The sequence below is a fragment of the Mauremys mutica genome, chromosome 2, assembly GCF_020497125.1.
Source record: "Mauremys mutica isolate MM-2020 ecotype Southern chromosome 2, ASM2049712v1, whole genome shotgun sequence".
Taxonomy (NCBI): domain Eukaryota; kingdom Metazoa; phylum Chordata; order Testudines; family Geoemydidae; genus Mauremys; species Mauremys mutica.
Window position 1 is genome coordinate 235300493 of NC_059073.1, and position 26119 is coordinate 235326611.

The 26119-nt window shown below is 42.9% G+C and overlaps 1 protein-coding gene across 1 annotated transcript in view; it reads right to left on the reverse strand.

Annotated features, from left to right (window-relative positions):
• DNAH11 (dynein axonemal heavy chain 11) overlaps nt 1–14689 on the reverse strand; it is a 305959-nt gene extending 291270 nt beyond the window's left edge. The window contains exons 1-2 of the mRNA XM_045004937.1: nt 14046–14689; nt 10959–11099 (exon numbers count right to left, since the gene is read on the reverse strand). Coding sequence (XP_044860872.1) covers nt 10959–11099; nt 14046–14273 — 369 coding nt within the window. The 5' untranslated portion in view covers nt 14274–14689. The remainder of the gene's footprint in view (nt 1–10958; nt 11100–14045) is intronic.
• Between the last annotated feature and the right edge of the window lie 11430 nt (nt 14690–26119).

Consider the following 26119-nt stretch of genomic DNA (forward strand, 5'->3'; position numbering starts at 1 on the left):
CATTCTTACAGTTCTTGGTAATAGCAACACATTAGTTACAAAAATCACCATTAGCAATAAAAACAAATTTATTGCAAGTGCCCATCTACAATCATGTTTGTCATGCCACACCTTTGGCCTAATACCATTGGAGTTTGGGCATTTTAGGGTTAATTTTGCGAAGGGAAGCCACAGGTTAAGTTCTCTCTTTCCTCCTTGTCCTGAAGGATCAGACCCTGATTTCTCTTGCTTAACAGAATTCACTGGCTGATGTGATGGGCTCTCTTTGCTAACAGCTATTAGCAAGTCTTTCTTTTCCCTGGCAGCCAGGTAATTAGTATCAACACAGACACTAGCTTTTAGATTTTCAGCTGCTACCAATTCCAAGGCTTGACTCTGTCTTAGGGCTTGGCTACACTTACAAGTTGCAGCGCTGGGAGTTACAGCGCTGGTCGTTCAGCTGTGTAGGGCCAGCGCTGGAGTGTGGCCACACTGACAGCTACCAGCGTTGCAGTGTGGCCACACTTGCAGCACTTTCCAGCACTGTATTGAGAGGTGCATTGTGGGCAGCTATCCCACAGAGCACCTCATCCCATTTTGGCGCTGAGTATTGTGGGAAGGGGAAGGAAGTGTGTGGGTCATTCCGCTTCCTGTGCCAACGCCCCGTGGTGCATCGCTTCACATCCCAGCATTCTGTCCTTCCGGCAACGTTTGGCGCCATTGTGAGTGTCTTTCTGTTTTACTCTTTGTGTGTGAATCGCGATTTCTGTGGGAAATGGAGCCCGAGCTGCTGAGGACTGTGCTGATGAGTGTCGCCAGCACAACACGTTTGGCAGTCGAGCTATTCCTTCAGCTCCAAAGTGACAGTGAGGAGTCCGACGATGATATCGATATGGATTTGCCTGCCGCGTGTGACACTACAGTGCTTGTGGCATTCACGGAAATGCTCAGCACTGTTGAACGCCGCTTTTGGACTCGGGAAACAAGCACTGACTGGTGGGATCACATCGTCATGGAAGTCTGGGATGACGAGCAGTGGCTACAGAACTTTCGTATGAGAAAAGCCACTTTCATGGGACTGTGTGCTGAGCTCGCCCCCACTCTGCGGCGCAAGGACACAAGATTGAGAGCTGCCCTGACGGTGGAAAAGCGGGTGGCTATTGCAATCTGGAAGCTGGCAACTCCAGACAGCTACCGGTTGGTCGGGAACCAGTTTGGAGTGGGAAAGTCGACCGTTGGAATCGTGTTGATGCAAGTTTGCAAGGCAATTAATCGCATCCTGCTAAGAAAGACCGTGACTCTGGGGAACGTGCAGGACATTGTGGATGGCTTTGCACAAATGGGTTTCCCTAACTGTGGAGGGGTGATAGATGGGACGCATATTCCTATTCTGGCCCCCCCCACCTGGCATCAGAGTACGTTAATCGTAAGGGGTATTTCTCTATGGTTCTCCAGGCGCTTGTGGATCACCGTGGGCGTTTCATTGACATTTACACAGGCTGGCCTGGAAAGGTGCATGATGCACGCATCTTTCGGAACAGTGGCCTGTTCAGGAAGATGCAGGCAGGGACTTTTTTCCCCAGACAGGAAGATCACAGTAGGGGACGTCGAAATGCCCATTGTGATCCTTGGAGACCCCGCTTACCCGTTACTGCCTTGGCTCATGAAACCCTATACAGGGAAGCTTGACAGGAGCAAGGACCGGTTCAACTACAGGCTGAGCCGGTGCCGAATGACTGTGGAGTGTGCTTTTGGCCATTTAAAAGCACGCTGGAGATCCTTGTATGGGAAGCTAGACTTGGGGGAAAGCAGCATCCCCGCGGTTATATCCGCTTGCTGTACCCTCCATAATATTTGTGAAGGGAAGGGTGAAACATTCAGTCAGGCATGGACCACCGAGGTTCAAGTCCTGGAGGCTGAATATGCACAGCCAGAGAGCAGGGCTAATAGAGAGGCCCAGCACAGGGCTTCAAGGATTAGGGATGCCTTGAGGGAAGAATTTGAGGCTGAAAGCCAACAGTAATGTTTGCTGCCTTGCATGGGAGTGAAGTGCACTGTTTACACTGTTATTCTATTATCCCTAAAATGATTTGCAGTGCCTGTTTCTTTACTGGGCTAAGGTATCTTTCACTATCTGCTATAATAAAGACTGTTTTCAAAGCCAAGAATTGTTTTATTGAAAAGAAAAAAAAACTACCTTGACAGACAGACAGACACACACAACATTTCATGAACACAAGAGGGCAGGGGTGTGGGTTGGTGAACTGCACAGTCACAAGTTTGCATATGTCCTGTCTGGAGTGCTGTGCAATGAATCCTGCACTTCAGGGTGCATAAACTGCATGGTGATGGGGGTTGAGTGCAGAGGGTAAGGGTTGTTGTTATCAGGGCTGGTTGGTGAACGTACAGGTGTTGGAGGCAGCTGGTGGTGGTAAGAACCTGGATGCTGGGGAAGGGGGTTTGAACTGACATTGGGGCACAAGGCAAAAAGCTTTGGGACGGGGGGGGGGGGAGTAGCACAGTAGTGCTCTGCTTGCATGGCAACGAGTGACTCGATAGAGTCCGCTTGGCGCGACAGGATGCTTAGCAGCTGCTCTGTGCTTTTCCTCTTGGCCACTGCATTTCTCTTGCGGATCCTGCTTTCCTTGTCTCTCCACTCCTGCAAGTTTTTACTCTCTCTAGCAGAGTGAGCAATAACAGTTTTCAGCATGTCCTCCTTGCTTTTTCGGGGATTTTTCCTCAAATTCTGCAGTTTCTGTGCTGTGGTACATCTGGTCAGTCCAGCAGTCAAGGTCACTTTAGAAAGGCAGAAATGACAACATTTAACAGGGTAGCATTGTTTTCATTATCTCCAGACAGTAATTCCCACACACTGAAGGAGTTCTTAGTCCTCACTTTAGCATTCTTTTACCACACACATAACACAACAGAAGACACGAAATGGTGAGTGAGGGGTGCTGCATAGAGGGAGAAGTGGGGCTTGAGCGATAGAGGGGTGCTGGTTGCTTCGGGGAAGTGCACCGAACAGCTGCAGTGATAGAGGGGTTGAGTGAAGATGCAGCTGCAGGGGTGATCTTCACTATCTCCCTATCTCTATCACTATCTTCACTAAAGAGTCTCCCAACATTTTTCACAGGAGTTAATCCTGGAAGATATCTCCCTGCTGCGGGTCACTAGGGAAGAGCGGGAGGCTCTTCTACAGCAATGTGGATTCCGCCCTGGACCCTATGCAGCTTGCCTGTGTTCAGCAATGGTCCCCCCACCCCTCGCGGCAAAGTGGCGCGGACGCGTTAGCCTGACTGGGACAAGGACCACAGTGGCTCTCCCTATAAACCTGCGCAGGCATATTGCCCACGCTCTGGCTGAAACTTTTGAGGAGATTACTGCAGCCAATTACCGCGACGTGATAGACCACATCAATGGGCTATTCCACATCTAGGCTGGCATGCATGCAGCCCTAACCCCCCTTCCTCTCCAGAAACATTTCCACCCAGAAAATAAAAGCCGCTTACCGGTAACCCGCTGCTCTGCTTGTCCTTCTGCAACTGCTGGCTGCTGCGATTGGGTACTTTCCTCCTGGCTTGAGAAGAGCTCCTGGCTGCATGCCCCCTGGGACTCTGGGGTGTCTTCCCCCATCCCAGTAGCTTCACTCGCATTTTCCTCCTCCCCCCCCCCCGCCGCCGCCTCCTCCTCCTCCTCCTCCTCCTGTCCCCCACCCGGCTCAGAAGTGTCCATCGTGGTCCTGGGATTGGCAGTGGGGTCACCCCCAAGTATCGCGTCCATCTCCCTGTAAAAACGGCAGGTCGTGGGGGCAGCTCCGGATCGGCGATTGCCCTCGCGGGCTTTGTAATAGGCACTCCGCAGCTCTTTAACTTTAACCCTGCATTGTAGTGCGTCCCGATCATGGCCCCTATCCAGCATGGACCTTGATACCTGCTCAAAGATATCGTAATTCCTACGGCTGGAGCGCAGCTGGGACTGCACAGCTTCCTCCCCCCAAACACTAATGAGGTCCTGCAATTCGCCAGTGCTCCATGCTGGGGCTCGTTTGCCGCGTGGAGGCATGGTCACCTGTAAAGATTAACTGATTGCACTCCACACACACCTGGCTGCAGCAAACAAGAAGGAGATTTTTAAATTTCCCGGGGCATTTAAAGGGCGGGTCACCTGAGGCAAAAGCAGTAGAGTGCAAACTGATGAGCAGAGTGGCTGAACAGGAATTCTGGGATAACTCCTTATTCCCTGGAGGACAATTACAGCGCTGGTGAGTGTCCACACCTGATGAGCAGCGCTGGATCACCAGCGCTGCACTCCTTATACCCCAACCCGGATGGGTTTTCAGCCAGCACTGCAACCAGGGAGTTGCAGCGCTGGTTGTGCCCTGCAAGTGTGGACTGGGTGTAATTGCAGCGCTGGAAAGCCTCCACCAAGCCCTTACAGAGCCAAGCCCTTACAGAGATACCACACAAATCTAAAGAGTCTGAGACTTTGGCTACACTTACCGCTTCAAAGCGCTGCCGCGGCAGCGCTTTGAAGCGCTAAGTGTAGTCAAAGCGCCAGCGCTGGGAGAGAGCTCTCCCAGCGCTGTCCGTACTCCACCTCCCTGTGGGGAATAACGTACAGCGCTGGGAGCCACGCTCCCAGCGCTGGGGCTTTGACCACACTGGCGCTTTGCAGCGCCGCAATTTGCAGCACTGGAGAGGGTGTGTTTTCACACCCTGCTGCAGCGCTGCAAATTTGTAAGTGTAGCCAATCCCTGAGGGTGAGAGTTTGCTTGATCTCCCCTGCATCCTCAAGTATTCAGCCATAAAACTATTCTGCTCTGAAACACCAATAACCAAGTCTGTCCTCAGACCCTGAAGCACAGACTGCTCACTTAAAGAATCAGAATGGAGACATTCCTCTTTCAACAACCTTCCCAACAAGCTGGCCACACACAGCCACTTGGTCATAGGGCTGCTCAACTTTCTTAACAGCTCTTACTCCATATGAGACCTTCTTTAAGCTATCCACACTGGATTTTTCAAAAGGAAAGTCAATGGATCCATTCACAACAGAAAATTTCTGGCTGTTAGGAACTGAAACTTTCTTGATTAAATCACTTTCACACCCTTCAGTTGGAGTAAACTGCTTGCACAGATTACCATGAGCTTCTCTCAGCAGCAATCCCCCCGCCCCCATCACAGAAATTCTGCCCTTACCCTCTTCACCTAGGGCTTGCTCTAAATGAAGACTTTCATGAGCAACAACAGATTCTTTGTGGGTCTCACTTACATCCAGAATTACCTTTGGCCCATCAGGCACATTCCTACACAATCCCCTTTCAGGCAAACTCATAGACTTACTAGATAAAAGGTTAGAAGCATTCTCCTTTCCTTTGCCACACACAAGTTCAGGAATCTTTTCTTTCTTGCTACAAGTTGTCAAACTATCAGTAAGTAACACAATTAAATCACCTTCATGCTCTCCTTGTGCCCTGGCTAGAGTATCACCCTGATCAGACAGAGTTGCTACATCCTTTTCCAACCACAGATTAGCAACTGGCAAACTACAAGCACCACTGTGGGATTTTGCTACGACACTAACTGGATGCAACCTAGTTACAGTGCCATGCAGCCCAATATGCCGTTAGCCTTCTTGGCAACAAGGGCTCACTGTTGATAGATATCCGCTTCTCGTCCACTGTAATCCCCAGGTCCTTTTCTGCAGAACTGCCGCTTAGCCAGTCGGTCCCCAGCCTGTAACAGTGCATGGGATTCTTCCATCTTAAGTGCAGGACTCATCAGATTTCTTTTGTCCCAGTCCTCCAATTTGTCTAGGTCACTCTGGACCCTATTCCTACTCTCCAGCATATCTACCTCTGCCCCCAGCTTAGTGTCATCCGCAAACTTGCTAAGGGTACAATCCATCCCATCATCCAGATAATTAATTAAGATGTTGAACAAAACTAGCCCCAGGACCAACCCCCAGGGCACTCCGCTTGACACTGGCTGCCAACCAGACAGCAAGCCGTTGATCACTACCTGCTGAGCCCAACAATCTAGCCAGCTTTCCATCCATCTGTCAGGGTGCCCTCCCCACTCTGAACTCTGGGGTTCAGATGTGGGGACCTGCATGAAAGACCCCCTAAAGCTTATATTCCACCAGCTTAGGTTAAAAACTTCCCCAAGGCATAAATTTCTTGCCCTGGGATGGTATCGCTGTCACCACCAAATGAGTTAGACAAAGATTCAGGAAAAGGACCACTTGGAGTTCCTGTTTCCCCAAAATATCCCCCTCCAAGCCCCTTCACCCCCTTTCCTAGGGAGGCTTGAGAATAATATACCAACCAAATAGGTAACCAAGGTGACCACAGACCTGACCCTTTGGGTTTTTAGGACACTAAAAACCTAATCAGATTCTTAAAAACAGAATTTTATTATAAAGAAAAAAGTAAAAGAAGCATCTCTGTAAAATCAGGATGGAAGGTAATCTACAGGGTAATAAAGATTTAAAACAGATGATTCCCCTCAAGGCAAAACTTTAAAGTTACAAAAAAACAGGAATAAACCTCCCTCTTAGCATAGAAAAAATTCACAAGCTAAAACAAAAGATAATCTAACGCATTTCCTTGCTATTACCTACTCTTTCTGTAATATTAGATGTATCATTTCAGTAAGAGCTGGATTACTTGCTTGGTCTCTCTCTGTCTCAGAGAGACCACCACACAGAGAACAAAGCAAAAACCTTCACCCACAGATTTGAAAGTTTCTTCTCCCCTTATTGGTCCTTTTGGTCAGGTGCCAACCAGGTTATTTGAGCTTCTTAACCCTTTACAGGTAAAGGAGGGATTTTAGGCTACCATTAGCTGTATGTTCATGACATCACCTTATAGTCCATTCATCCAATCCATACTTTAACTTGCTGGCAAGAATACTGTGGGACTTCTTCCCTTTTTAAAGATGGGCACTATATTTGCCTTTTCCCCAATCGTCTGAGACCATGCCCAATCACCATGAGTTTTCAAAGATAATGGCTAATGGCTCTGCAATCACATCAGCCCACTCCCTCAGCACTCTCGGATTCATTAGATCCGGTCCCATGGACTTGTGCATGTCCAGCTTTTCTAAATAGTCCTTAACCTGTTCTTTCACCATTGAGGGCTGCTCACCTCTCTCCCCCCATACTGTGCTGCCCAGTGCAGCAGTCTGGGAGCTGACCTTGTCTGTGAAGACCAAGGCAAAATAAGCATTGAGTACTTCAGCTTCTTCCACATCATCTGTCGCTAGGTTGCCTCCCCCATTCAGTAAGTGTCCCACACTTTCCCTGACTGTTTTCTTGTTGCTAACATACCTGTAGAAACCCTTCTTGTTACCCTTCATATCCCTTGCTAACTGCAACTCCAATTGTGCTTTGGTCTTCCTGATTATACCCCTGCATGCTCGAGCAACATTTTTATACTCCTCCCTAGTCATCTGTCCAAGTTTCCACTTCTTGTAAGCTTCCTTTTTGTGTTTAAGCTCACTGAAAATTTCTCTGTTAAGCCAAGCTGGTCACCTGCCATATTTGTTATTCTTTCTACACATTGGGATGGTTTGTACCTGTGCCCTCAGTAAGCCTTCTTTAAAATACAGGCAGCTTTCCTGGACTCCTTTCCCCCCTCAGATTAGCCTCCCAGGGGATCCTGCCCATCAGTTCCCAGAGGAAGTCAAAGTCTGCTTTTCTGAAGTCCAGGGTCTGTATCCCAATCCCTGAGTTCAAAGCTCCCTCGTCCTTCAGGAGCAGGTCTCCCCAGTCCTCCTTCCTGGCTGGCCCCGGTGACCCATCAGCACGGTTCTCTCACAGAAGAGCCTCCCTGCAGCTCTCTCTTGACACTAATATCCCTTAGGAATTCCTTTTTAAGCCTCAGCAGATGGTTACAGGACCTTGGCACCCATTCCCAGCATGGTTGATGATCCTTCTCAGAATTTGCACATATTTTTCTTCAAAGGGTTGTGCCTTGGAACAGATTAGTGTTAAAAGGGATATGAAGGATGAATCGGAGTTAGACTTTATTAAGAAGGCTACTCTAACCTTTCCAGATTTATGGAAACTGCTATGGCTTGATTTTGTTTAGAAGGGAAAGTGAAAAGGAGCAAGCTTTTTCATTTTCTTATTTTTGTTGAATATTCCCTTGTGGTATGAAATTTTATTGCATATTGTGAACAACTTTTTAAATGAGAACATAAGGAACTCTTACTGAAATTTCTTGTTTATATACTAAACAGACATAATGAAGCTGCTTTTAAAATGTCTGACCTTCCAGTTTCTCATCCATCCATCCTTTTACTACTTTTAAAAAGGTTTAACTGCATTTTTGTTTTCAGTGTTTGCTGAAGTCTTTGACATGCCCTCTAATGTAGATAATCAGCAACACATGAGTTGCCTCAGGTTATGCAAGATCTTTAAGTCAAATATTTGAACAGGTACTACTGTTGTGAAATTCTCAGTTGATTTCTGCAGAATGTATTAATCAGGTAAACAGCTAGAGTAGCACTATCAGTATGATTTGTTACTACTAAATTCCAAATGTGTGTTTGTTGTTCTACATCCTCTATAGCAACAAACCAGGAAAAAGGTAATTAATTTTTAATACTAAAATACATCTGAACAAATTGAATGCATAGCCAAACCAAATACATCAGCTTTCACAAAGGAGAATAGGCTCCCAAGTAAATGTGGAATTTGGAATTAAGACATCCATGTAGTGAATGTATCCCTGATCTCATCAGCAGCAAACTTCCCTCTTTTCATTACAGTTTGTGGCCCTCACTCCCTCTCTCCATGAACTAAAAAAAAACAAAAAACCCCACACACCACCACTTGACTTTGCCAGCCTCTATAAAAAATGGATTCCCAATGAAATGTGTGAAACTCTGCCTCATTGAAGACAATGGGAGTTCTCCTACTGACTTCAATGGGGCCAGAATTTCATCCTTTATCTTTCCAGTGTAAGTTTGCTAAAGTTCTATTACTTCTTTTGCTCTTAACCAGTTTGTTTCCACTGGCCCCAAGCCAATAACTTCCTCCCAAACGAGATGGCCACCCCAAAATAATGACCAATTCAAGGTCAACAAAGTCACTGGCCAACATAGTGAGAATCTACAGTGCCCATCCAGTCTTAGCATCTATCACTATTTATTTTTTTTAATTATTTTTGGATTACTACATTTTAATTGCACATATTTTTCACCTTACTGAAATACATTTGATTATATTCCTAATTAATCAAAGAATTTGAAAATTAAATTACATTTATAACATTGAAAAAGAATCATGCAAAGGGAATATTTTTGGAGAAGTATTAATAAATATACTCATTTCTACTGTGTTCATTTTCATATTTAAATTCCCAAAGTCTTGTTTTTCTAATGCTTACCAGGAATTTTAAGTTTTTGTATTCTGACTGAGCTATTTTCTTACTAAGGACCAAATTCTGCCTTGAGTAACAGTGGTGTAAATCCAAAGTAACTTGATTTAATTCAGTGAATTTATAGTACTGTAACTCAGACCAGAATTTGACCACATGTGAGCATGGTAACTGACTGCCAGGAGAAGCAGTGATTAACATATGAAATATTTTAAGTACAATTTTAAAAAGGAGACAGTGGTCTTGCTATAGACCTAAACACAAAGAAGTGATACCTGGCCATCTGGGGGATGAAGCGTTTACATTTGTAATAAAAAAAAAAAAGTTTTTCTTCCAACCATAAGATTCCAAATGCAACTTTAAAACTCAGAGCCAAATTCAACCCTGGTGCAAGCACTGATGTCAAACGTGTTGCACTACTTTTATCAGCATTGAATTTGATCCTGAGAGCCTACCAACACAGGCTGTAAAAACAAAAGTGAAGTGTTTTGAATAATATGACTATGTATCTATGTAACAGGAAATTACATGTATACCAAATGAATGATTTCTGATGTCTGTTTGATGCTACGCAACTTATCTCATCCAGTTACTTGTTTTCATATTCCTCCTTTTTGGATATATTATTCTGTTTCTTAAAAGTGACAAGATTTTAAAACTTTGCATATATATTTATCTTTTGATTTACATTTCAGAGGAAGGTTCAGCAAAAATGGAGTAAAATTTTGGCTGAGATCTACTGGAACTGAACTCCTATTAGTGGGGAAAACTTTTTATATACCCCTCCTCATTGATCCTATACTCCCTTCCTCATAGTTGCTGGAACTAAGGGTGCTGGGGGGGCTGCCGCACCTTCTGCCCCCGACTTGAAGTGGTTTCCATCATATACAGGGTTTAGAGTTTGGTTCAATGGCTGTCAGCAACCCCACCATACAAATTGTTCCAGCGCCCCTGCCCTTCCTGTGAAATAGTTATAGATTCATCAGATGCAAAAAATTTTTTGCTCATGTGACTGTGAAAGCTATTTTTAATTCTTAAAATTCACATAGTTCTGACCTGGAGTAATGACTGCATATACTCAACTTTTGGCACGTAACTAACATCTGCTATTTCAATATTCCTGAATGAGAGATAATAATCAACCACAGGAGAACTGACTCCTAACCTATCTTTCAAGCTGACATCCTTTGGACAAGAGGAGTACTGTACAATGTCCCTCACAAAATCTGGGCTGCTGAAAACGGGTTCTAGATGCCTGAACAGAATCAAGCAAGCACTTACCCTATTACAAGCAGGTTATACAAAATGTTCAGTGTGTGCTTCAAGCTTCACAACAATTCAGATGATGAAATCACTTCAGTTACAATAAATAATATATATTAAATAATAATAATACAATATATATTACAATACTTCCACTACCCATTCTTTTGTGACATGTCTAGGCAACAGAGTAGCTGCAGTTTTATTGTAATTTTTTTTCTTTTACCAGTGTAAGCATTATTTTTCTGCTGTCCACTATCTGTTGGAAATTATAATAAATGCAAGACTCAAATTTTAAGGTTTATCACAAATGTTTAGTTATAAATACCTCTTCTATTAAATCAACTGTATGCTCAAGTGGTGTTGCAGACAATTCTTCAAATACCAGCTCTTTTTTGTAATTGTCTGTTCCAATGCGTTCTGTGGTCTTCATAATGCAAACTAATTTATGTGTTATATCACTGGGTATCTAAAACAAGAGAATCATAGGTTATCGGTTCTACAAGAATATGATCTTTACAGTACAAAGTAGTCAGAGAATAAACACCAATAGCTGCCTATTAGGTGACATACAATACTGAATATCGGCTACCACTCTGATACAATAGTGAGGTCCTGGTCAGGCCTGTTGGGACTAAGTGGAGGAAGCAGGGCACAGAGGTACAAAAATAGCTGGCAGTAGAGCAGCCTGGGACTCTGAAGCACCTTGTCAGAATCCCTGTGCTGTGTGTGTGTCCAAAAATCTGTACCCAGATCTTGGGCTTGCTTTGACGTCTGGTTTTTCACTTGCCTGTGGTTGATCTTATGCAAATAGGCACCAGTTAAAAAAAAAAAAAAAAAAAAAAAAAGCCCTTAAAAACCAAGAACCAAAAACCCCATTTTATACCATACTGATAGAGAACTATGGCCACATTTTCAGACAACAATGTGCTTGCATCTTGAGGGTGGGTGAAATGAACCCCATACATGATGTCTGTAAAGTACTTTCAGATGATATATAGGGCCAAATTCTATCCCTTGATATATGCCCATAACTTCCACGCAATAAAAGCTAAATGAATGTTTCTGACAGCAGTTTAGCCTAATTATTAATTCACATCCAACAATAAATTAACTCTTTCCAAAACCATATCCCTCTTCATGAAATATATATATAAATAATATATATTAAATAATAATAATACAATATATATTACGATGCCTCCACTACCCATCCTTTTGTTTCACATCCAACAATAAATTAACTCTTTCCAAAACCATATCCCTCTTCATGAAAGTGTTAGATGCACAACAATCTGGCCCTAAAAACTTCCAATTTTATGTTTCTTTGAGGTGGATGTATTCCACCATTTAAGAGCTATGGAATTTGCCATTTATTCCACCCTTGTTCAGAATGTGCTCCAGAATTTAAACTTTCATTAAAAAACAAACAAACACACACACACACACACACACCTTCCTGGTTGCAAAAGAAACTGTATGGAGTGCAACAACGGATACATTGTCATCTTACAGGGTCTGCAGACAGCCTGAAATCAAAGATCCAAGAGATTCCTAACCAGCTGCCAAAACTTTCACAGCTTTACCCCTGACATTTCAACAATGCTACAAACCTATGTGTTGCCAGTACAAAATCTGCACAATAACTGAAAATGTGGGGATAGTGTAAAATAAATTGAATTTAAATACAGAGAAAGACAGAGCTAGCGTACTGACTGTATTATTTATATTCATATTTAATTAATTAAAAATCTCAGTTTAAGCGACCATATATTTTTCAGTCTGCCACAGAAAGTAGCTGTTTTAAGACAAACTAATGACATTTACTATAATTAAGTGGCACAGGGTGGCCATGGAATGGCCCCATCAGGCAGTGTGGCTTGGAGCACCCATTATTGTTGTGTGCACTCTTGTCCCATTGGTTTGATATAATTAAGTTAGATTTTCTGTTTGATTCTTTGGCAAGGGACATAAGCGATAGCAAAATAGTACTCCACGGGTCAAGAAATATGGGGAAAGAGGGCTACAGGTGAGATTTTTTTTTTAATTAATTTAGGGAAACTGGATAGTATATTGAACAAAGTAACTCCTTTTATTCCCCTGGAGACCCAATTCTGGTGGTAGAAACTGTCTTAGAGGACAGTTACTTGCATTATAGTGTTACTAATAAGTTTCTGGCAGCTGATAGCCAATGATCAAGACAATTCAAGGACAAAATATTATTTTTTTAATCTCCAGTGATGTAGATGTGCAGTGGGTATTTTAACTAAGTGCACTGATATCTTTAGAAATTGAGGTATTAACTAAGGAACACACATATACAATATTAAGTACTCTCAGTTACTTGCATTCCTAGCTAAAACCAGTAAGTTTGTTAGCTATTACATTCTGTAGGTGACGTCTTGGCCTCACTGAAGTCAATGGCAAAACTGCCATTGAGTTCAGTGGAGCCAGGATTTAACCGATGTATTTTAAACAGGATAGGCTAATAGTCTAGAAGGTTGAGTCCTCTCAATTACTATGGACCAGACTGGGCCCCCATTCTCACACTGGTGAGCAGTTACTCCCATGAGTAATCCAATTGATTTAAATTAATCTATTTGTGTACTCACAAGTGTAAGGGCATGTCTGTCTCAATCTGATCCTACCTTAACCAAATCACATTTTAAATGCAGTGATCCTCAGATCTGAGTGATTCAGGAGCCAAATTAGCAATCAACATTACCCAGAGCCATAGTATTGTGAATTCATTGTTTCATTTACTACAATACTATATATAAGCATTCTCACAGCAAATAAATTTAATAGTACAAGCTGATAACTTAACACAGTAAAAGATCCTGATTGGTTAATAATTAAATCAGTGTTTCAATCATGTGATGCCAATTACCACAGTAGACACTTTAAAAAGCCACTTGCTCCTCCCAAGCCTCAGTCTGAATATCACTACTTTAAAAGGAAGACTCTTAAGAAACGGGATAAGACTACCAGAGGGGTGGAAAGGAATGGCTGACTGAAGTAGTTTCTACAGAGTGCATTAATGCTAGGACGTCTATACTAAAGATTAAAGTGAAATTAACCTTAATAAAATTTGTTCATATATTTCCACTTATTTCCCCCTTAGAATCATTGCAGTGGGGACAAAACCAGAAAGGTCTAAACATTGTTGGTGATGGTGGTTCAGATAAAATTAAACTCTGCTCCCAATTTATCCCCAATTTTGCCCATCTCTACTAATATTAAGAGGCTTGAATCCATTCATCAGGAAGTCCTAACCCTGAAAGGGCCAAGCAGTGGGATCGTGCTTTTCATAGCATGACTTAAGGTCTCTGTGCTATAAAACACTAGCAAATATATTTGCAGCATCCCGAAACCCAAGGGTACCGTATTTGTAATTCACACTTGAGCACCTTACCTTCTGCATAGCTGTTAACGCTCCTGCCCGAGGGGAGCAAAACAGCAAGAAAGCTGGTTCGGTTTTATCCAAAAACTCCGCCAGGGTTTTCTGGTTCTCCTCATTTTCAAGATATTTGCTCCATTTCTCTGCTTGAAAGTTCAGCAAAAGTGCCAGACGGTGCCCCACAAACTGGACCCTCTCCTCCTCTGAGAAACTTTCTTCCTGCGCAGCCTCTTCCTCCTCCATCTCCAGCCCCAGAATTGGAGGGGCTGGTGGGAGCCGCTGACGCGCAAGCGGACTCCCGCACAAGTTGCTGCTCGGGGAATAGCGTGTCCCTCTTCTTCAAACTCCCGCCTGCCCAGCAGATACCACTTGGTGTCCCCTTGCGAATGCACCAGCCCTGGTTGGCCCGGGGGGGTTGCAGTTCAGTTCCCTCTACAGCCCCAGCTCGGCCCGCCTTACAAATCCCCTCAGCTACAGGACGGCGCAGTCGCTTCTCTAAAGTTTCCTTCCTCCCCTGCCCTGTATTTGCAGTTCGCCTGCGGCTACCTCACTGCCCGGCCTGTGGTCCCTGACAAGCAGCCAGGGCACCAGTTACATTGTTGCCTGCCGCAGCCTCAGCTGCCATAAATTGCAAGGCAGCGGCGTCCGGTTTCCCTGGGGATGACAGAGCCACTGGGACAGCCGGCCCCGCCTCTCCGGGGAGTAAATCACACCTCTTCCCAACCAGGGCACCGCCTCCTGGGGAACCAACCCCCGCCGCCCGCCCGCCGGGGGAGGGGGCGGCAGAGGATGTTCCGCGTCTCTGTGGGGCTCAGACTAAGGTCGGAGGGTTTCACGCTCCCTGATACAATTCCAGGTCCAGCCTCCCTCCTCCTCCTCCACCCCCGCTCTGCCCGCTCCCCTGACCCGGCCAGGCACCCGCGCAACGGGGCAGGCTCCATTCGGTGAGGCTCTGGCTGGGCGCTCAGAGGCCGGAGGAGCCCAGAGCCCAGTTGAATAGGATCCTGGCCGTGCTGGATGTGAGGGGCCTGGCTGTCTGCGCCTGGCGGGAGGAGGGATCCCACACCCTTGGAGCACAGAGAGGGCAGATTTAGGCGTGAAATGCGCGTTCCTCCTTGTGAATCCCAGCACCCAGGGTTGTGGGGACAGCGCTTATGGGCAGATTTTTTTTTTAATCGGGGGGGGGGGGGAGGAAGGCAGCTTTGTGTTGCAACAACAAAATGTATCTAAGATTAAGTGACTGCAAAATATGCATATAAAATATCAATGTGAAAAAATAATGCTCCACCTTTGCACTTTTTAAAACAGTACAGTACTTATCAGCATGTTTTATACCCAATTCTCAAACCTAAACATGCACGTAAAATTGTAACAAGATTCCAAGAAAGCACATTATTCTAAGTACAGTGCAATGGTTAGTTTAAAGATATATATGCATGCAATATTTGTATATATCTAAATGCCACAGTTTGGTGAATTATTAGGGCCCTACCAAATTCACAGTCCATTTTGGTCAATGTCACAGTCATAGGATTTTAAAAATCATAACTTTCATGATTTCAGCTATTGAAATCTGAAATTTCATGGTGTAACTGTAGGGGTCCTGACCCAAAAAGGAGCTGTGGGCAGATCACAAAGTTATTATAGGGGGTTGCGGTACTGCTATCCTTATTTCTGTGCTGCCATTGGCAGCGGCACTGCCTTCAGAGCTGGGCGGCTGGAAAGCGGTGGCTGCTGGCCAGGAGCTCAGCTCTGAAGGCAGAGCTGCTGCCAGTGCAGAAGTAAGGGTGGCAAAACCATACTATGCCATCCTTTCTTCTGCGCTGCTGCCTGCAGAGCTGGGCCCTCCTCCAGGCTGCTCAGCTCTGAAGGCAGTGTAGAAGTAAGGGTGGCAATACTGTGACCCCCTTCCCCCGCCAAAAAAAACCTGGCAACCCCCCTGCAACTCCCTTTTGGGTCAGGATTCCCAATTTGAGAAAGGCTGTTCTCCCTCTGTGAAATCTGTATAGTATAGGGTAAAAGCACACAAAAACACTAGATTTCATGAGGGGAGACCAGATTTCACGGTCCATGTTTTTCATGGCCATGAATTTGGTAGGGCTCTAGTAATAATTTACAGAACCCTTTTCTTATAGGTCAGCAGTTCAAATATAGCCAAGATGACTGAGAACTGATACCATGAGTGGCCTATCAGAAATGGGTGGGTAGTCTCAGTCCAGTATCAAGTGGACAGCTGTATACAAGATTGGGGGAGGGATTTTTCTTATTTTGGCAATCAGTAGATACATAAATAAACCCACAGAAAAATATATGGGGAGATGGCAGGGGTTTTTTTCAAACACACTTTTAAAATGCTAACAGGAAGCTATTCATAAAAAATAAAACTACTTTTAATAAAAATAAGATTAGAAAATGTTTAGCTTTATCACGTAAATTACTCATCTTCTCTCATCTTTCCCTCCACCCCATCTCTGTTCAGTGCTGGTGGTACCAGCTCCTAACCCACCCCTTTGTTTTCAGTACATGCCCCACACACTCTCTTCACCTCAGAGCAAGTGAAGGTGTACATTCCACTATTCTTCCACAGATTTAGACACAGCTGGACCTACTTATAGCCACATTTAGGGCAAATAGCTAGGAGAAAAGTGCAGAAAAGTAGCAGCACAGAAAGGTCACTGAGCTTGGCTTGTGGTATGGAGGGCAGTAGAGAAGAAGGAAGCATAGGGCAGCTGGTGGAAATAGAACATACCGACCCACTTGAAACTGCTCTGTGTTGAGTCAATAAGTAAACGGGTGGTGTATTGAGGCTTAGATAGAAACAGAACATGTTTTCACTGGTATAACAAGTGGGGATCCACAGGGGTCTGTTTTGGGACTGGCTCTGTTCAAGATCTTCATCAACGACTTAGATATTGGCATAGAAAGTATGCTTATTAAGTTTGCAGATGATACCAAACTGGGAGGGATTGCAACTGCTTTGGAGGACAGGGTCATAATTCAAAATGATCTGGACAAATTGGAGAAATGGTCTGAGGTAAACAGGATGGAGTTTAATAAAGACAAATGCAAAGTGCTCCACTTAGGAAAGAACAATCAGTTTCATGCATACAGAATGGGAAGAGACTGTCTAGGAAGGAGTATGGCAAAAAGGGATCTAGGGGTTATAGTGGACCACAAGCTAAATATGAGTCAACAGTGTGATGCTGTTGCAAAAAAAGCAAGCATGATTCTGAGATGAATTAATAGGTGTATTGTGAGCAAGACACAAGAAGTCATTCTTCCGCTCTACTCTGCACTGGTTAGGCCTCAGCTGGAATATTGTGTCCAGTTCTGGGCACTGCATTTCAAGAAAGATGTGGAGAAATTGGAGAGGGTCCAGAGAAGAGCAACAAAAATGATTAAAGGTCTAGAGAACATGACCTATGAAGGAAGGCTGAAAGAACTGGGTTTGTTTAGTTTGGAAAAGAGAAGACTGAGAGGAGACATGATAGTAGTTTTCAAGTATCTGAAAGGGTGTCATCAGGAGGAGGGAGAAAATGTGTTCAACTTAGCCTCTAAGGATAGAGCAAGAAGCAATGGGCTTAAACTGCAGCCAGGGAAGTTTAGGTTGGACATTAGGAAAAGGTTCCTAACTGTCAGGGTGGTTAAACACTGGAATAAACTGCCTAGGGAGGTTGTGGAATCTCCATCTCTGGAGATATTTAAGAGTAGGTTAGCTAAATGTCTATCCGGGATGGTCGGGATAGTATTTGGCCCTGCCATGAGGGCAGGGGACTGGACTTGTTGACCTCTTGAGATCCCTTCCAGCCCTAGAATCTATGAATCTATTAATCTATGTTTATTCAAGCAGAACACACAGGGGAGACTCCTTGCCTGACAGAGTTTTACTACATCTGTGCACCTGGCACATCATTTCCCGGCAACAATGGAGCAGTAGCTCCACCTGTCAAAATAGTCAGCTGCTGCTGCTAGGGTAGGAAATCTACTCCAGAGGATGCACTATCCCTCGATCCAGGGCAGCAGTACCAGGGGAAGAGTGAACACCAGGGCAGAGTGATCATGCCCTCCCTTTGCAAGATCGGCACCATTCACTGCTCAGAAGGGCTTCTTTCTTTGTTTCCAACATGCCTAGGCCTTTCACCTTTTAAAAAAAAAATACACGGTTTATATGTTTATGGTTGGGCGGTAACCCTGACTGTAGACATTACAAAAATCATCACCACAATTAGCCCTAACTGGCACCTTTGATGGCAATCTTGACAGAGAACCCATGGACGAAATCAGGTCAGGCATTGTAGGGAAGCCCTCACTACCACTCCATGTACCCGTTCTGTGGATAAATAAATATGACAACTTAAATAGAAGACTATTAAAGAAAAGCATGTCACCTTCATAATTGCTCTCTCAGAATGTTGTACTCGAACCAGGTCAGGTGGAAGGTGAACCTCCTGTCACTCCAAGGACTTCTGAGCTGCTAAGCTAAAGCGACTGTGTAATAAATCAATACTTCCCACCCTTCTGCAATTTAAGTTACAATTTTCTTTGTGTACTATTTCTTCAGAAACCAGGTAACAGGACTGTTTACACTGTTCTTCACACTAGGGTTCGCCTTTACAAGTCAAGTTTCCAGCAAGATGGAACTGAGGGTGGGGGGAGCCGGCAGCACCCCTTATACCACGGTATATGTGTGCCACTCCAGAAAGCGCCAGAACTGGTCCCCTACAGATACCACTGAGGGAAAAAACTTCTGGCACTGGTGCATTTGGCAGGCACACAAACCTACAATGGAATGGACATGAGCAAGCATTCGAAGAAGAAGGTAGACTTATGAACACTAATGCAGAAAAATAAGTGTTCAATAAATATTTCTGTTCTATCTTTGGTTGGGAAATCAGATGATTCAGTTTCATCATATGGTGATGATAACACTCTTTCCATTGCTCTAGAATATCTGGTGGATGTTAAACAGAAGCTACTAAAGTCAGACACTTTTAAATCAGCAGGTACAGATAACTTGTATCCAAGAGTTTTAAAAAAGCTGGCCAAGGAGTTCACTGGACTGTTAATGTTGCTTTTCATTAAGTCTCAGAGCACTGAGGACTTCAGAAGACTGGAAGAAAGCTAATGTTGTGCCAAGTTTTAAAAAGGGTAAATGGGGTGACCTGGGCAATTATAAGCCCATCAGCCTGACATTGACCCCAGGCAAGATAATGAAGCAGCTGATACATGACTCAATTAATAAAGAACTAAAGGGTGACAATGTGATTAATTTCAGAGTAGCAGCCGTGTTAGTCTGTATCCGCAAAAAGAACAGGAGTACTTGTGGCACCTTAGAAACTAACAAATTTATTTGAGCATAAGCTTTCATGGGCTACAGCCTACTTCATCAGATGCAAATCAACATGTGTTTATGGAAAATAGATCCTGTCAAACTATCTTAATATTTTTTTCTGATGAGATTACAAGTTTGGTTGATAAAGATAATAGTGCTGATGTAATATACTTAGACTTCTGTAAGGCATTTGACATGGTTTTACAAAAGATGGATCATGCCAGACCAATCTGATCTCTTTCTTTGAGAAGATAACTGATTTTTTAGACAAAGGAAAGGCAGTAAATTTAATCCAGATTTCAGTAAGGCATTTAATACAGTTCCACATGGGAACTTATTAGTTAAATTGGAGAAGATAGGAATTAATATGAGAATTGAAAGATGGAACTGTTGAAAGGGGAGACTACAACAGTTCATACTGTAAGGTGAATTGTCAAGCTGGAAGGAGGTTACTAGTGGAGTTCCTTAGGGATAGGTCTTGGGAACCTATATTATTCAACATTTTTATTAATGACTTTTGGCACAAAGAGTGGGCGTGTGCTAATAACATTTGCAGATGGCGCAAAGCTGGGAGGTATTGTCAATATGGAGGAGGACCAGAATATCATACAAAAAGATCTGGATGACCTAGAAAACTAGAGTAATAGAAATTGGATGAAATTTAATAGTGCAAAGTGCAAGGTAATGCATCTAGGGACTAACTAAGAATTTTTGCTATGAGCTGGGGACCTGGAAGCAACAGAGGAGAAAGACCTGGATGTATTGCTTTATCACAGGATGACTATGAGCCACCAATGTGATGCGGCTGTGAAAAAGATTAATGAAATCCAAGGATGCATCAGGCGAGGCATTTCCAGTAGAGACAGAGAAGTGTTAGCACCATTATACAAGCCACTGGTGAGACCTCATCTGGAATACTGAGTGCAGTTCTGGTCTCCCATGTTTAAGAAAGATGAATTCAAACTAGAACAGGTGCAGAGAAGAGCTACTAGAATGATCCAAGCAATGGAAAATCTTCTTTATGAAAGAAGACTCAAAGAGATTGACTTTTTAGCCTAACCAAAAGAAGGCTGAGGGAAGATATGATTGGTCTTTATAAATACACCAGAGGGATAAATACCTGGAAGGGAGAGGAGTTATTTAAGTTAAGTGCCAATGAACAAATGGTTATAAATTGACCATCAACAAGTTTAGGCCTGGGTCCAATTGAGGTATTATGGCCATCTCCATGCGGTATTTACAGAAGCGAAGTGTCTGTCCTTTTGGGTTCCAGTGGTAGCCGTGTTAGTCTGTATCAGCAAAAAAATAAAAAATAAAAAAAAATGAGGCGTCCTTGTGGCACCTTAGAGATTAACAAGCCCATGAAAGCTTATGCTCAAATAAATTTGTTAGTCTCTAAGGTGTCACAAGGAGGCCTCATTTTTTTTGTCCTTATGGGGGATGGCTGGGAAAGGACTGACAAATACTGCACTGAACTGCAATGTGAGCCCCTCCCAAGCAGCAGAGGTGGTGTTGATGGTTGTTGCTGACAGAGAAGGATCTCGGGCAGGAGACACAGAGTTTGAAGGCTGGAGTTCTGGGCATAGTCCCGTACCTGAATGGGGTACAGGGAGGTGAAGTTCTAAAACTATCAGAACTACTAAATCTATATGTTATTAAAACTACAAACTATTTACAGCTAAAATAATGTTTTTCAGAATGACATCAGAACTGAGGACACTAAAGGTCCAGACCCAGACCATGGGGTGGTGAGACGGAACTGGAGAGGCAGTTGGTCCCTCCCAGCCTTTATCACCTTGGTCGGAAGCATGAGGCAAGCCAGGGTGCATGCATGGACCAACTGAGACTACTTTCAAATTCATTGATTCTGGGAGGATGGTACTGATGTGCAACCCACAGTGGAGTACAATAGGGCCCATCACTAGCAGAACTCTAGAAACTTGAACTGGTCAAAAAAAAGAGGGAGGTGAATTTTTTGAGATTTTTTTTTTGCAATACATGTATCCTCCTTTCGAACAAAAATTTCAAAATCAATATGTTTTGACCAGCTCTACTAATAACTTAGGAATGGGACCCAACCGACAAGCCCTTAATATCTTCCTGTCTCATCATCAGGCCAAAGTAACTTTAAAGCCTGAACAAACTGATTGTGTTTCCCTCGTTTTCATATAAAGTTGCTCTATATCCTTTCTATCTTGTTTATATTGCAAGTAGTTCAGTGTATGGTGGCCTTTTATCAAGTTGACTCAGCCAAACATAGACTGAAAGTCTCAATTTAAAATACGTAAGAAGATGTAGCATCATTAATTTAGCTAGATACCTAGTGTATAAGTCTTACTCAATTTTAATTTCTCAGGCACTCAGTCAACAATACTCAATTGTCCTGATGGTCAGCAAAGGACAATGACTACCCGTGAGAAGGTCATATTTACATGAAACATATAATGTTGTAGAGCTCTAAAACACTTTAAGATAATGAATGTACATCATCTGCAAAGAGCCATTTTATGTTTTTTGTTATTAATTGTGATGCTCTGAGCCTCTGGAAAATCTTCGATACTACTGCAAGTGGTTCAATGGATAGAACAAATACATGAGGTAACAAAGGACACCATCTGAACAGAAATCATTGAGATAAAGAAATGAACATTGACAATTGTAGAACGGATTGGTGTAGGTTATTATTTAATGTCTGAAATTAAATTTCTCCAGCATTACAAAAAGATAGAATTCTTTGGGGCTTTCTTTGCTTCTGTGACAGACCTCCAAATCTGTTTTGGTTTTTCCAATAAATTTCTCTTATACTATTCCTTAACAAATAATTTCCATTCAACAAGTAGAGTAGAATACGGCAAATATTTGCTTCACTCAATCTTTTTCATTGCTTTGTTGCTTATGTATTTGCTAGGTGTGTTTCCTGAACTCTTTTTCAAGAATTAAATAACTCTTATATTTCATGGGATGGTTAATTACATGTAAAGAATTTGCAAGAATGCAAATGAGATTAATATCTGTATCTGTATCCAAGAATTCCTGTCTAAATAAATCCTGTCTAAATAATTCCTGTCTAAATAATTATTTTAAATGTATATTGCCTCTCAGGGTACTCTCCACAGGTAAATTATTGGGTAATCAGTCTGTTGTCACTGACAAATTAAATAAAACTTCTAAATTTAATAACATTCTTAAACTACAGCTGAGGCAAAGTGAGTAGGGCAGTTATTAAACAGTCACTATTAAGGCAGAACAAAGGTCCAGCTGACAATAGTGTCCGGCTATGCAATAATAAGACTATAGTGAATCCCAGCTAATTCACAATGATTAAATAATGTACAAAGCTTACACAGTCTTTATTCTTTTTACACCTTTGTAATATTTCTATGAGAGGGAGCTTTTCAAGCACTATGAAATTGCATATTGAGTTTAATATTAAATAAAATTAACCATGGTAAATCTAAACTATGTAATTTGAAGCTTTTAGATTGGTTGTGTTGGGCATTAATAAGGTAAAATGCCTCCTTGAGTAAGAGTAGGAGCATGAGTTTACCCAATTTAGCAGCCTTAGGCTCTGATTAATCAGTATTTTTACGTAGGTGCCTAACTTTAAACCTGAGAGTAGCCCCATAGGCTACCAAGCTGTGTACTAATTAAAGGCTATATCATCAAGAAGTGTTAAAATATTTTGACTTCAGTTTTTCTGCTCTTAAACCTTTGGAAATTTCAGAGCTTCTTCAGAATTTTTAAACAAAGATTTGTGTTCCTTTAAAGATATTCAGGATTGCTGGCTATAAAAAAATCTAATCACCGAACAGTTTCCTTGATAAAGTCAATGTTGCTATAAAACAGAAAAAAAAATGGGGGAGGGAGGATTTTTTTAACTCCATGACTAGAAAAAATCTCTTCTTATGATAATCTGTAAAATGGATTGCCTGTGTTTTAAGTTGTGTAAACAGATAGTTACAGGTTAAGGGGGATGGACCTGTGTCTGTTGTTTGAGGCTGCTATTATTTGGTCTCCTTCTGTTAGCTGATTCTCAACCCCTCTGTGCCCTTTCAGTGAGTTTGTCTATGGAGGATTGGAGAGAGATTTTGATTTTTGAAAACTTACTATCCCTATTACTGTGGTCAAGGTTAAGGTAATTTCTTATATGATCTTCACCGAAGATTCTTCAGCATTGCAAATACCAAGTGTTCAGACCCATACAGTTTACTGACTGGTTTTAAAAGAGAGAGAGAGAGAGAGAGAGAGAGAGAGAGAGAGAGAGAGTGTGTGTGTGTGTGTGTGTGTGTGTGTGTGAGAGAGAGAGAGAGAGAGAGAAGCTAAACAATTAGAAGTAGTTCACCCCCAACGTGTGTGAGATTTCAGGTTCAAAATTCAACTGCATCTGTACAAAAAATTCACACACAAAAATGCTTGCCTTCTTCATGGCTGCTGAGAGGGGGACTCCACATACACTCCCCTATCCTAACATCTGGCAGGGTGGGGGGCTGCTACTATTTCCCTTTTCTACTCCCTCATCTACCTGTCCTGTCTCCTTCACCTTGCTGCTAGAACCTCCCTTCCTCTCCCTGTCTCTGCTTCACCTGGTCCTCCCCTGCCCCATTCACATTCTCTTTCACACTCTCCCTGTTTCCTGTCCCACAATGTCCCATTTCCTCTTCCAATCCTTTCAGTCTCCTGCCTCTTGCATGTTAAATCTCACCTACTGTACACTTCCATTTCCATGCCTCTCATGGTTTATTGTCCAGTAGCCCAGAAAGTGATCACCTGTCTTATGGTTTGCTTGGCTTCAGTCCCATTAGAAACAATGGAAGATAATGGTTATTTTTAAGAGGGGTAAGCCTTACTGCCAAATGCAAAGACTGCAGGAAAATAGCACATTTGTAACCCTGCCCCCAAACTTGACCCTCTCCACACTCCAACTTGCTCTTGTCCTTTAACAAATGATTCTCTTCCAACACCATTAGTTGTTGATGTCTTGTGTAATATCTTGTGTTGTGAGACCTGAGAGGGTAGTTTGGTGAAGAGGATGGTGGAAGGCTGGTATTCCTTATGGGGCAGAGCAAAGTTGTGGTCTGATGTACAATAGGTGTTGCAGTGGTGTGTGCCTGTGAGTGGAGAAGCAGGCATGTCCTGTTCAGTGGCTTAACCTTTCATTGCTTGGCTTTTGGGAGTTAGCATCAGTTCTGTTATGCATGTAGCACCCTTTAGTGCTTCATAATTAAGTTTTCTTGTATTAACTTACTTATTTTTTAAGTTTAAGCAGAGATGAAGGGTTGCACAAGAGGGGGGCATTCCTGAGGGAAGGAACAGAAGTGCAGCTGGTTACTGAAAAGATTTAATCCATCAGCAATTGCATATGAACCCATGTCTATTAGCTAACCATAAAACCCTTCTCTGTTGTAGAATAAAATCTGACTGAAAACTGTAGCTCCTCAAGAGACTGCATGAATGCATGGTGCATCAAGCCTATCCAAAAGTCTATTACATTTATATGCACGCTGCCCACCATGCATACTTGCACATAGCCCAACAAATTTATGTACACGATGCATAAAATTTAGCTGTCAGCAACTATCAGATATTACAAATAACATCTACAAATGATCCTAAATTCAAATTAAGTGTTTTTAAAAACTACATGCTGCTCCAGATACACTGAGGATATACACCCCGTCAAATTTTGTTTTGTAAAAGACAATGCTTTTTAAAATATATCAGCCAACAATGGAAGCTCAGACAGTCGAAGACAAATTTCTGTCAGAAGGTTCTTCAAGATGTGTGGTCTCAGTAGGTATTCCACCCATGGGTACACATACACTCCATGCACCAGAGACTTCTCACAAGTAATGTCTATTGGTCAGCACCTGTGCAGTTGCTCTTCTTGTGCTCCATACAGAGGATGTAAGGGGTGATGTCAACCAATGCCTATCCACTTCCTCTCCTCACCACAAATCAGTTGAGGTCCAAAACAGAGAGGAAGGCTGGCAGGTAGTAGAATAATAGGGACAAGGGACCACCATCTCAAAGAACCTCCTGTTCAGGTAAGTAACCTCCATTTCTTCTTTAAGTGCCAGTCCCTATATGCATTCCACATGAGTGATTGGTAAGCAGTATACATAGAGGACGGGGTGTGTGTGTGGGAGGATGCAGTTGGTATAGGTATCTGTGAAACTGTTGTCCGAACAGCTGTATCTGCAGAAGAGGCCTGAACTAAAGCACAATGTTTTGTGTCGGTATGGATGGAGCTCCAGGTAACTGCCATACAGATATACAGTGTAGGTACTTCTCAAAGAGATGATATTGAAGTTTCTTGTGCTCTAGTAGAATGGGCCCTTACCCTGTCCAAGTAATGAGAGCCAACTAATAACAAAGAATGATGCAGCCTGAGAGCCACTTAGAGAGTCTCTGAGCCAATAATACTTGTCCTCACGGTTGATCTACTATAGCAACAAACACTCACAATGATTTCCTAATTGTTTTCGTTCTTTGCAGAGAGAATGCTAAAGTCCATCTGACATTGAAAGAGTGAAGTCTCCTCTCCTCATTGGAAACACAAGATTTCAAATAGAATACTGGCAAATGAATAGGTTGATTTATGTGAAACTCGAAAATTACTTTGTGAATGAATTTTGGGAGGCGTTGAAGGGAAACCTTCTGTGACACTACACCCCATATTCATCCTAGTAATAATATTATTATATAATTATGATGCATTTTGTACAAGATAGGTCATGTAAGGCAACATTGGAAAAGT